The sequence below is a fragment of the Hermetia illucens genome, chromosome 1, assembly GCF_905115235.1.
Source record: "Hermetia illucens chromosome 1, iHerIll2.2.curated.20191125, whole genome shotgun sequence".
Taxonomy (NCBI): domain Eukaryota; kingdom Metazoa; phylum Arthropoda; class Insecta; order Diptera; family Stratiomyidae; genus Hermetia; species Hermetia illucens.
In genome coordinates, this window is record NC_051849.1 from 16,567,106 (window position 1) to 16,580,665 (window position 13,560).

Genomic DNA, 13,560 nt, shown 5'->3' on the forward strand with positions numbered 1-13,560 from the left:
AAATCACCCAAGGAATGAGGGAAGCATGCGATGCTATAATGCCCAGAAGGCGGCTACTTCAGAATAGACAAGTCATCTACTGGTGGAACAACGAATTCGCAAGTTTGCGAACAAGACAAGAAGGTTTTACCAGAGGCTTAGAGGGAAACCCGGTAGTGACGGTTAAGAGGAGACAGCGTGGCGTGGCCGCTTAAAAGAAGCCAGAAAGAACAGATTCAAATAGTTGTAGGATAATGGGTTGGGGCTTACAGGGTGGTAATGGAAACAATGACTCCTGGAAAAGATAGTTTCCACTCATTCCTGCATCATGGAAATAACGGAAGGCAAGCAATGATTCACCTTAATGAATGCTTAATACTTCAAGTAACTGCCGAGGAGATGCGCGAAAAATGTGGTAGGATCGGTGACAACAAAGCGCCACTTTCGGATGACATCCCTAACTGGGCCAGATTTTTCACTAACACCTTCTAGGCGTGCCTAAAAGAAGGAATATTTCCTGCTCAGTAGAAAAAGCAAAAGGTGGTGTTGCTTTCAGCAATCAACAAACCACCTTGAGATCCGGTATCATATTGCTCGATCTGTTTGTTTGCTACAATAAGGGAGATCATGGAGAGAGTTATCTACAACAGGCTCCTACCCACCGTCGGAAGCATCAGCATGGTATTCGGCGGGATCACGCTACGCTGAATTCAATAAACATGGTTGCGGATATGGCAAAAGGTACGCAGGTTTCCGGCGGCTGTTGGTATTGGATGTCAAAAATGCATTCAACACCATCAACTGGGGCCGAATAAAAGAGACATTGCCTGACATAAGTGTTCCCGGATATTTATCGAGTCTGGTAGAAAATTACTATTCAGAGAGGAATTTCTGGTATAGGACGGATGAGGACCCCAAAGAGTATGTCGTTGCAGTGAGGGTACCACAGAGATTGGCAGTGGCTGCCTTATTGTAGAGTGTCATGTATAATGAGTGTTTGCTCCTTCCCCCAGACAAGGCTACCATTGTTGGCTTTGCGAATGATCTGGCTGTACTTGTTAAGGCAAGGCATTCAGAGGATGTGGAGGTCTACGTGGCGAAATCAGTGAGAGCGGTAGATTCCTGGTCAAAAAAAACAGGGCTCATCTTGGTGGACGAGGATACTGAAGCGGTTTTAACAACGAACGACTGAAAGAAGAACACCGTGAAAGTCTCAAACCCGGCTATCAAATACCCGGGCATGATGACTGATGCTTAACTGAGCTTAAGCTAACAATTAGAGTATGCATGTCAAAAGGGTGGTACTACTTGCAAAAATATTGCTGGTAATTTTACGGGCCGGACCATTGTCGGAAGTTGCTTCTGGTTGGACTTCTGCGATCCATTCTTTTTTTACGCGTCGCCTGTGTGGGCAGAAGTGCTTCCAAACTCTCGGAGACGGACGCAGGTTAATTCGGTTTACCAGCTGGCGGTTTTGAGGGTTTGTAGTTCTTTTAGGATCATCTAATATGAGTAAGTACTGATGGTCACGGCATGATCCTAGTCGACATACTGGCGAGAAGAAATGAGTATACTGTACCATGCAAGACGTGTGCAGGGGCATATAGAACGCAGGAATGCAGCTAGGTCAGAATCGAATGATTTTGGCAACGCAGATGGGACGAGTTGCTGTACGCACAAGCTCATTCTCAACAATAGGGTTCGACTTGAGCGGAAACATGGGGAGACCAACAACCACATTACTGGATTTCTCACGGGACACGGTAGTTGATCCAGGCAGTATCTGCATGGCTTTTGTTGGATGATTCACCGAATTGTCCTAGATACGGTGGCATACCGGAAGATGCTAAGCATATGATGTTTCACTGCCTAAAGTTCGCAATGGAGGGAGAGGAGGAATCTGAACCAAGCGCTGGCCAGGAGTGTGAGTCCGGAGAATATATTTGCGGAGAGGCTGAGGTCGAAAAAGAAGTGATTCACGGTTTGATCTGCACTTGTGAAAATACGGGAGGAGTTTCTGAATGAAGGAAGAAAGAGGGACGCAGATAGGTGCAGGTGGAAAAGTGCCTAAAGGCAAAACCACTCCGCAAATAATACTTAAATGGTGGTCCACGGGGTTGGGCCTGAAGAGACCGAGGGTTGCTTTTAGTGGCTGTAGCTCCGACGTTCCAAACGGCTGAGTTCGAACGGGTGTCTTTAAAATACTTCCGGAGGGTGATGGGTATTCTCTTATACATCTGCGAAATTGATCCTTCGAGGATTTGTGTCTATTTTTCTGATTGTAAAACTTATCGCAAATGGCGCCCAATGTGGGTGTTTGACGCTATCTAAATTCCGCAGAAGCTAGCGAAAACCTCACGCAAGATTCTTTGAGAACATGGACTTCTATACTTCTTGCTTAGGGTGGAAAGCTTGTGTCTAGACAGTGAACTTAAAAAGTCTGTAAAAGTGAAGTATATCCAAGTTATAAGCTGCACCCCAATCAGATACAACCAACCTATCAGCCAGGATAAACGCAATTAATTATCTGAAGCCATAAAAGTGTTCAAACAAACTGAAATAAATACTCTTTTTTCAATTACGCTATTTCCTAAAGCATCCCCCTTGGTTGAAAATAATTACATTTGTCCAATTGATATTTAAATGGGTTCCTATCTCTCTTTCAATCGCGGACTTCATTAAAAACGCATAAAACTGTAGCATTAAAATGTGTACCTAATGCTCCCCTTATTCCTGAACTTATTACAACATTAAAAACATGCTGATGCTGAGTTGTCGATAAAATCAATTTTATTGAATGATTATGAGAAGCAGAAGTACCCTTCAAGGCGGCACAGCGCAGTCAGCAGTCGTCCGGCCAACTACGCCAACTGCAGCCGCCTCCAAGTATCTTTTGTAAGAAAATCGACTTTTAATCCATCCATTCAGATTACGAATATTTTCGAATGTGAAGCAATTAAATATCTACTGCCGTGCTTAGAGTCTTATTAAGTTAATTTCATGGGAAATATCAAATCATTATTGCTAACGTAGACTCAACGAAAAGAGGCCCATGGGACGAATTCGGGTAGGGTGGACTCAGCGGGATTTGTGCTAGGTGAATGTGTTTTCGGTTGATGGGCTTCGGCACTGTTCCATGGTGTGATTTACATCTTAAGATTGTCGAGAGAAATTTTTTGGACATATGAAAGACTGGGTATGTGGTAGGAGATTGTGCCGTCCATGAACTTCCAACGAAGCCATTGAGTCCTCTAATAGCATCTATGCCATCACCAAGTATCGACACATCCAAAACAAGCACATTGGCCTCCCTATTTTGGAATCTGTCCAAGGGCCGTCCTATGACAAAATATGGCACCGAAATATTTTTAGATTAGGCAATTCCTCGCAGGCAGGGGACCAGTACTCGGCGGGCATTCACAGTGATTTGTGATTTTGCACTAATCCCGGATTAGTGTGTAGTTTGAAAATAGGGTCGACATTATAGCAAAAGAGTTGCATTCAGTACACATGTGAGATACCAAGGAAACTACAAGGGGATTTGGATTCACAATGTATAATTACAAAATCCATAACTTTTGGCGGCGTGTTTCACACAAAGCAGGTGATAACGAGCTCTTATTGTTCCAAGTCATGGATTTATTCAGCCCGTGATTAGGTACGCAGATTGATAGTTGGCTTAGTGATAACGTTGGTGAGGAGAAAGCCAATAAACATATCTGTTGGGTGTAAGGGCTTAATTTTTCGGGTTTGGGCTTAGTTAATTGTTTATTGATCGCTTGATTAGGCTCATGGACTGTGTGATGATGAGCGTGATGATTATGATAACGATAACTGTGATTTGATTTATGGCGGGGTTAGTAAGAAATTGGCCTCCTTTCATTAAGATTGACCCTTTATCTTTTCGAATGGACAGAAAACATTTCTCGTTTAAAAAATGTTAGGCGATGACGGCTTTACGATTTCTTACCAGGGCAGAGGCAAATCGTCAGACGCTGCCTCACCTTTGCCCTGGGAGCAGCTTTATATAATTCGCAGAAGACAACATGACTACGAATTATATTGATCGCAAATCCGCCAAATCTATTGACCAAAGCTTGGCCAGAGCTGAAAATATTTTTTTGAGAATTGTGGGGTCCTAAGTCCGGATCAACTTGACGCCGGAGTGGACCAAATGGGGAGCAACTTACTCTACCACTACCCCTCGTTTAGGGCTTAGCACCCAAACTTTAAAAAATGTTAGGCGATGATGATATATAAAGGAACACTTAACATCTGCGAGCCGCTTCGGTCACGCTGCTCCCAGGGCAGAAGTGAGATAGCGTCTGACGATTTGCCTCTGCCCTGGTAAGAGACCGTATAGGCGTCATCGCCTAACATTTTTTAAAGTGTGGGTGCTAAACGCGGGGTCCGTGGGCCAGAAAAAGAGGGAGTAAGTTGCTCTCCAATTGGTCCAGTCCAGCATCAAGGTGACGCGGACTTAGGACCCCACAATTCTCAAAAAAATATTTCTTGTTTCTTCGCTTTTGGAGTTGCTTTTAATAGGTGTGGTGTTTTCTTTCAAGGACAAATGGAATCTGGACAATTTCGGAGGACTGGAAAAAATTGGCTTTATGGTACCCGATTTGGTTAGGCATTTGCCTTCCATCAGTGTTAGTGTATCAGTTTTTCGAGTTCCGGTGGCATTATGAATATTTGTGTTGGTCCTTGTGCTTATCTAGCTGGTGTAGGCAAAGCACTGCACTGCAACAATAGCAAAGAGTAAAAAGAAGCCAATATGAAAAGCACGCCTTCAGGGAAGAGTTGATTAAATTATCGCCCGTCAACACATGAGTGTACGTCAATTAAAGTAACAAGGACTCGACTCACCTTTCCTGAACTGAAGACTAAAAACGCAAGCAAGCATATGCCGGCCGATTCTCAGAAATATTTGACAGCTCGGCCTTCGTTTTTGACAATACTCAACCCAGATGAACATTTATCTACTAAGGGTATTAACGGAACGATTTTCACTGTCTCAGAGTTTCGCTTATTCTATAAATTTCGTATACAACTATACATTTTTTAGTATTCGGCTTTGACCTCGAACCTAAGGATATATTTCCTGATTTATAATCTTCTCACTTTTATTAATCATCGACAGTTCCGATTCAATAAAATGCTCTAGTCCACTTAGGTGTAGAATGGCTCAGACAAAAAGAATTGCCTTTACGTTTGCAAATAGTTGGAAGTTCAGCCTTAGGAAACCAAGATCCTGAAGACCTTAGCCTACTTGAGTATTAAATGTACATTTTGCAGGCCTCAAAGATGAAGCTAAGAGACGTCCCTTCTAGTACGAGGATTTCCCTGTTTTAGAAATTCGATTGATATCTTAGATGAGTTTAGTCGCCAAGAAGGAGCTCGAGGAAGAAAGAGGGTCTTCGAGCTACTATGATGTAGCGGACTTCAGTCTTTCGTAAAAGCAGTATCGTACAGTGTGCGGGTGAATCGTGCCTTTCTCCGTTCGAATGACACAACTTAGAATTTATGAGAGACGACCGAATTTTATATAACATGGCAATGTTAACTTGTTCTACCTTCGAGGCATACTATGCATAAGCCTTATATGAATGTGGTTGGTTAGAGCTGAAAGGGAAGCTTAAGAGACCAGGAGTAGCATACAAGAACGAACAGGGGAGTCCCAGGGTTACTACGTGGACGACAAAAAATTAGTGCCGTAACTTGAATTCCCCATCACTGGAGGTTTAGTTATCTGAAACTGTGCGTTCCAGTTCGGCCGTGTAGACGCGCCTATAGGGTTTATCCCCAATAAAAACAAACTAAATTTCTTCAGACCTGACCATAAAAGACCACGAGTTTGTCTTTAGACCCTTTTGATTCCGCCCCTGCGTTGCCACTGATCATGATCCACCTTGTTGCATTGGTGTGCTTTGCGCACGTATCCTTACTTCTTGTATAGTATAGGGAACTTATTTGTCAAGCGACTTTGTCACGTGGAGTCATGTCCACCACTTCCAGTTCTGCCTTATGCGATGTGGTCCTAAAAGCATTGACCCAAGTGTAAGCCCAACTTACCTGCTTTTCGGCCCCTCGCGACCAGAACTTCACCTCTATCACTGTCTTAATCACGTAGATGTTCACCATTTCCTAGGCACTTCGCTGCAACAGTCACAGATAAGTCATCCGCAAAGACGACAATCGTATTTTTTCTGAGGCAGAAAGTACGAGCAACCCATCATGTATTACATTCCAAAGTAGAGTGCTGCTTTGGTGATGGACTCTCTGGGATCCTAAGCCAGAGAGAATTTTCCCCAAGAGGTAGTACTCGGTCAAATTTGGCAAGCATCTAGAAATCCACTTTTTAGCAAATATGTCCTAATTCGCCTGCAGTTACTGGAGTTCACCACGTTTTTGGCAACCAATGTCGAGATGGCACAGTTCTCGCCTATCTTTTTTTCATGCCAATTTACTACCATTGCTAACAAGCAAATTGGGTGATCTTTCCAGGTGCCTAATTGTGTGGGGAAAGTAAAGGCTTAGGACACTAGACGGAGAATATTCGTTTTTTTAGACGCGCCCCGATTATGTTGGCGAATAAGTTGGCCTTAGTTTTCATTGTCAGCTTCAAAGCTTTGTTGTCAGTGTCATCCAAATCTGGGTTTTATTGCCGATGACGGATTTTCCGCAGTTCCCCCTCGGTATCTAGAGGTATAATCCACTCGTTGGATTGGACGGCTGTTCACATTTCACTATTTTAGCGTTTAGAAAACAGATCGAGAATAATTCCTAATTCTAGGTCAACCAGAGTGACCTTTGTCCTTGCAACTTTAACCACCCTGTATGTACGTTTGTTCTCGTTTGTATAACTATCGGATGGCCTTTTTGAGCCTGGCCATATGCTTCTTCTCAAGTGTTGCTGTTGGGTTTCACTCTTGCCCGAAAACATACGGCCGGCAGCAGTGTGATTTCATTGCTTAACCAGCATTGGGTTGTCGACTGGGGACTAATGGAATTCTGAGTAAATGAAGTGGTATTGAATATTAAGGCGAATCGTTAATATTGATGACCTTGCCATGGTCGTATCATTTAGGCAGGTGATGAAATATATATCTACGCTGATACTGGTCTGTCAAATTTAAGGTATTGGTTTCGAGCGGCATGGAAAACGTGCCCCCCCAAAATCTGAGCATACGGTCTTGGTGCTTACGTATGTTGAAGTACATGAGCTCCCAGCATGCTGGAGTAACAAATCCAGCTCCGTAAATGTTTGAGGTAGAATATATCGCCTTGTATTCCCTGTTCGACTGTTCTATTCAAAAGTCTTATGTTAAAATTCACCCCTATGATTTTCGGATCGGATTCCCTTATGTCCAATAGCGAAGCACTCGGCATTTGCCAATATTTCGTATTCGTAGCGCTACGAGGAACATAGTAGTTGTACATGTTTATGTTATTTCATCTCTGCGCTTATGATAATGGTCCAAATTCTGCCATCACATTGATGTTTTTCTCGACAGAAGATTGTCAGAATTAGTCCCCTTTGCCCTCAAGCTGATGGAGACTAATTTCTGTCACGAACATCTGTGATTTTTTAGAGGGTACCTGTACTTCGGATATATGCTGCTACCTGCAATGCGCCGATGACCTACATCTTCCTTCGCTATATAGATCGTGCAATTTGGGTCGGTCGGTCGGTCTTTACTAATAGGGTTCTCGGCCCTGCATTGCTTGGACCTGTCATTCGCATTGACACATGCTTTCGCTATGTAACCGAATCCAAGGTATCTATTGCATATTCTCAGTGCAACATGGTCTACGACACATAGTCAGTCCATTGGTAGCCTGAGCGGACTGTACTCTGTTGACAACTGCATTCCGATAAGATCAAGCTCCTTCCACAGCCTAATGGATCTCGAGGCGATCTTATCTATATATTTGCATTTTATGGTGATTTCCATAGTTTTCAATTTGCTTCAAGGGTTGTTTTTCCGATATATTCCAGGATTGCTTCAGCTCCAACTTAAGCGATAAATTGCGTTTAAGCCCTGCTAGTATTGACAATATCCGCTGTCATGACTATACTTACAATCATTGTACGGCATGGAAACCCATTACTTCACCAATGGATCAATAAACTTTTCTAGAAGTGATCAGCGCAACGTTAGGTATTTCAGCGCAAAGTTATTTAATGGCACTGAACTTCCTGTCACCCTCGACATGCGAGTAAATGAGAGCACTGTATAAAGGACGAACTTCTTTAATGCAATAGTCGCTTTGTCACCAGCAATTGACAGGTTGTTGATAAATCAAGGAAAATATCGAATTCAGACGGAAGCAAACCTGGAGCATATTATTCAAATCCTCCATGGAATTTAGCAGAGAAATGTTAAATATCAGACTGCCAAACAATAACTCCTTGTGCCGAGCTGAGTTCCTCTTGAGTTGTTAACTATGTTCGATCTCTTGATACTAAAGGAACAATTAAATGTCAAGCATGGGCGGGTACTCGATAATTTAGAATTTTACGCCCCATATCTAACTCAGCCATGTCAGCTTGGGCGAATTTTCATCATCATCAACGGCGCAACAACCGGTATTTGGTTTAGGCATGCTTTAGTAACTCCAGACACCCCGGTTTTGCGCCGAGGTTCATCAATTTGATATCTCTAAAGCTGTCTGGTGTCCTAGCCTACGCCATCGCCCCATCTCAGGCAGCGTTATCCTTATTCATACGAATTAAGTGACCAGCCCACCGCAACCTATTGAGCCGGATTTTTTTCACAACCCAACGGTCATGGTATCGCTCATAAATTTCGTGGTTATGTAGACTACAGAATCGTCTTCATGTAGTGGACCAAACATTTTTCGGAGGATTCTTCTCTCGAACGTGGCCCTATGACCCTTGATCTTGGTGTTGAGATAACTGCAACTGGCTAACACGGGAATTCACCTATCCGTGTCTCCGATCGAACTGTTCTTCAATGTTAGAATTAACAATTTTACACGTTCGCTTTTGAGGGCTCGTCTCTCTTGCGCTGCCAGCGATCATGTGGGTATTATCTTGCTCTATTTCTGGATTTTGTACACGTCTTGATTGGTGCAGAAAGTTCATTTCTCGCGCGAGTATGTCGAGTGACAATCATAACCAGTTCTAGGGCACAGTATTCCACAGTATTGAGCTTTATGGTGTTCCCGCTGTGATGATGGTCTTTCTGGGGCCTCCATCTACCACTTATCGGATAATCGGATAGCTCAATTAGGACTGTCACATACCGTGAATGCAGGGAAAGAGAGGCATAATCCAGCCGATTCAGATTTTCAGAGCCGCCTATAACGCTTACGAACAATGGTAGCTCTGCCTCTCTACAACCAGAGATCTTTTTGAACTATTTATTTAGTCCATGCGTCTGGCCCTAGCTAGAGCCAGAAAATCACAAATGAAGTGGCTGTTTCGTTGTCTTGACATTGACAATACAGATTGTAGAATATGTCGGATATTGCAGTATGGTCCTCTCTACCCCGTAAAAACCCCAGTAAATTTGTATGCATTCACATGCGTCTGGCATAGAAGCTTTCCCGGTCGCATCTTCTTACGAACGACTAGATTCTCATCGGATTAACAGTGATGAGACTTTGCCATTTGAAGTCAGCGGCTGTCAAGCGGTGCCTCCACCCTTCACAATCACGACGCCGCCCGTGAAGCGATTGCTAAGCGTCGAGCTCATTTCCCTATCTATTCATACGGCCGGAAACTAAGAGAGGGTGACTCTGAGTATGCCGCCTAGACCGTTCGGCTTGTCTTCGCAGTGACCCAGCAAGATGGCGGGTGACGCCGCTGATTGATAAACGCCTTAGTGACCTGTTTGACTGTTGGTTAAACTGAGTTTGTTATATTTGGGGCTCGGATCAAACCCAGGTTATTAGAATCCTTCAATTCCGCAGTATCTCCCTTAGAATACTCTGATGAATCCCGGAGGATCGTAAAACTCGGTCTCATTATGCAAGAATACATCACACCGACTCCAAAAACGCAACACAACAGCAGAGTAGAATAGAAGTACTCTGGGTGAAAAGCCCACAACAAAATTCCTCTTGAAGCAGCGACAACTGACATTAACGGAATGTGGAGGGTGTTCAGCATGACTTCTGAGGAAACTAAGATGGTTTGAGAACTGAAGATCGAGTTTTTGGGCGAAGGCTCAGTTTTTCTTCAATAAGAAGTCTACGAATGATAAGTAGTAACAGCAGCTGAATTGCATTCTGAATTCAATTTTTGGAGGCACATATAAGAAGGGGGAATACCAAGCATACCTCACCATCATCACATCGGTAACTTAAGATACTATATTTGCACGTAGTTCAAGAGGAAACAGGGTACATCAAGGAGGTTACATCGACTGCTGCCTGCAGGGATTCTAAGCTCACTGAGGACTTTCAGTCTTAAAACCGATTGTCGGGATTGACAAGATCTTGACTCTGCCCTTGCAAGAAGGAAAATATGTAATTGCATGATACGTTGCGAAGGAGCTGTCAAATAGTCGTCCAGAACATAGCCGAAAACATTGAAGCAAACTAAAAATTGGCAGTCGGAACGTAATAAAACTGATGAGGAGTCCCGAATTTCATAAACGTGGCAAACAGTAGTACCACCTTTTAGAAAAATAATGGTTCATCGGCGGTCAGATTATCAACCGTAGGTTCATATCGTCTCTAGTCAATGTTGTCCCGCATTATGTGTATGAGAGCACCCAACTCCTTCAAATACATTTTAGTTTTCTCACAGTTGTGAGCATTTATAGGAGTAACGAATGCTGACGATCGTATTTTATTTGATGAATAACTCTCCGACTACAAATCATATTTCAAAATACTCACTCCATAGCTGCACATAATGGCTCAACTTAAGACTTCAATATATCTTCAAGATGACGTGCTCAACAACAAACAACAGAATATTTCATTAAAATTCTTCGACCCACTTAATTAAGACTGTTCCATCTACACAACTTCAACGCATTCAATTAAAGCAAGTTGATTGAGGCCATTTATCATCTAAAAAATCTTAACATTTCAATTAGTTCTGTCTTCCCCTCTCCCAGCATTAGTTACAGTATCATCACGAGCAGACAAAAAACCGAAATCCAATGTCATTGGCACTCATAAGCTATCCTATATATTGCGGTACTCCCATAGTCGAGGAGCAGGGTATTAATTAAAGTCTTGTACTTTGAATTTGGCCTTCCATTGGAACCCTTACAATCTCCCGAATTACCCCAGGGCTTATAGTGAACAGCACACACATAAATTAAATTACTACTTCCTTAAGCAAACCGCATTTCTAGGTCTTCTTCCTCTGTTCCGGCTTCCTTGGCCTGGTTTCCTAGGAGTCTCCGAGTCGAAGGCGAAGAAAGCCAACCGCAATCAGACTGTGAGGGTACCAACATTCAGTCATGTTGTGTCAAATTTCATCCTCAAGTGAAATTTTTTAAAATGAAAGGAACTCCAGAATACTAGGACACAGCAATTTATTTTTGTCGCTCGGCTAGGAGTTCCGAACCGCGTCGCGATGCTCGTCTACCACCCCCGGAAATTCCTTGGCTTCCTTAAAGATTCTTTTGTACTTTGACCTTATAATGCTGGCACAAACGACGACGTCTACTGTTATTTACAAAGATTGCGGTATTGTACTTTTCCACTCGGCGAAAGTAGTAAATCGCAAAACACGGAGGCAGCACAGAAAGGATATATTGTTGGGAACGCCACTCAAAGAAAGTTTACAACGTACTTGAAGGAAATACTTACATGCAACTTCCACAACAGCTCCTTGACTTTTCGCGCCCCCTCGCGACGACCATGCATGGCAATCGCACCGAAATGGGGTTTTCCCGAAATACTCGTCGACTAGGTCCCGGGAAATAGTTGCCGTCACTTCAACCAGATGCACCCCGTTGTGAGGGTCCACGTGAGATTCCATCGTCGAGGGTGGTGGCTGCGAGCTTCCACTGCATTTGAAAGACAGCTGAAATGGGAACAGCACGAGTGCAAATGATGAGAAAAATTCGAGCACATACGAAACAAGAAAAATTAAATGAAAATTTTAAACCAGTAAAAAAGAAAAATTGGGAAATGTTTAACACCCGAACGAATCTTTAAATCTCTAAATTTCCAATAAAAAATCTAATTATATATATTTCAACCGAAAACGTCTTTCAAGGCAAGAAAAAAAGGTCAGAAATGATGTTGGAACCATCAGTCGTCATGTTGGGATTCGGGCCGGCTGGTAAAATGGCTGTAATGTGATGTGTCTGACGGGAAAATTTGGGACTTTTGAGTCGGGCACAGTTGGTCAAGGAGCAGCAAATCAAGTCTCGGTTGGCCTGAAACCGTGAAAAATGAGATTTTCCTTTTTTGAGTCGGGTGTGATGGTGATGACGATGATGATTTGTTATTGATGATGGTGAGGATATTTAACCCTGAAGTATTGAAGGGATGTTCATTTAACCCTGAGATAGCTAGACATTTTAAGGGATGAAAATGGAGAATTCGTCAAGTTCAATTTTGAAGGATCGCCCCTTACTGGGATAGAAATGAGATTTGATGAATCTGTTGCATCTTATAGATGATAGGGTCAGTCTTCCGAAGTCCTTTTTCTTTTCATGGATTCCATGGAGTTACGTCTTTTGCTTACCTCTTTCTGAATCGCAGGGCATACCATATTCCAAGTCACTTCCATTTTTGCTCATTTCATTTCAACTCAGTTCAATTCTCTATTATGTACATACCACGTCAAAAAAATTAGTCCCATAAACAAAGTATGCTTCTCAGCTACTGGCCCGATACCCTGGCATCTTTCTCCACAGTATCCAGTATTAACCAGAATAAAATCAGCTTTCCAGCTAGGAGCATCGATGTTCTATACATTTGCTTTCTCACGTTTTGGATTCTAAGGGAAATATTACTTCGACAGTTTTCAATAATCTTCTAGTAAAGGCAAGACAACAATACTGCCCTAAGTGATTCTTGACATCCTTCAGTAGAATCAGTCTGCGTCTCCTTTGTTATTTTTATCTTCAGATTTTAATCATTAGCTTGTATGAAGTTCCCAGATCTCCCATCAAATGCGTTCCTTCTGAGAGGCGACACCTGGCTGGAAGAAATTGTAGGAGGTAGTGCTGGATCCATTTAGGAGGACCATGACGATCCTGCGATCACTTCGACACCAAAGTCATAAGCAACTCTCCTATACTCGCTAGCGAAGCGGGTCTTAGGCAATGCACAGAAGATCTAGCTGATGGGGAAATATTTGCAAGCTAGCAGTGTTTCGTCGATTCAATTTTGACACAAAGTCCGGGAGAACTCAAACTCCGCGCATGCTTGGGTTAAGAAAAAACACAAACGCTCGCCAAAACAAATGCTTGGCTTCAACAAAAATGAACGCGGAGGACATCGCAACACTCGCCGCGCAAATCAACAAATATACTGCAAAATCCGATATTTGGAGCTGCACGGTTATTGATTTCAAGGCATTATTCTTTATAAGAGGTCTCAAGAGCCACCAAGATGCTCTTATCCTAGAAGTTA

General features: G+C 42.9%; 1 protein-coding gene across 2 annotated transcripts in view; it reads right to left on the reverse strand.

Annotated features, from left to right (window-relative positions):
- Positions 1-13,560, reverse strand: part of LOC119661125 (netrin receptor unc-5) — a 219,442-nt gene that overhangs the window by 81,113 nt on the left and 124,769 nt on the right. For both annotated transcript variants that reach the window (XM_038070323.1, XM_038070322.1), the window contains exon 3: positions 11,782-11,998. In XM_038070323.1, the coding sequence (XP_037926251.1) occupies positions 11,782-11,998 (217 nt within the window). The remainder of the gene's footprint in view (positions 1-11,781; positions 11,999-13,560) is intronic.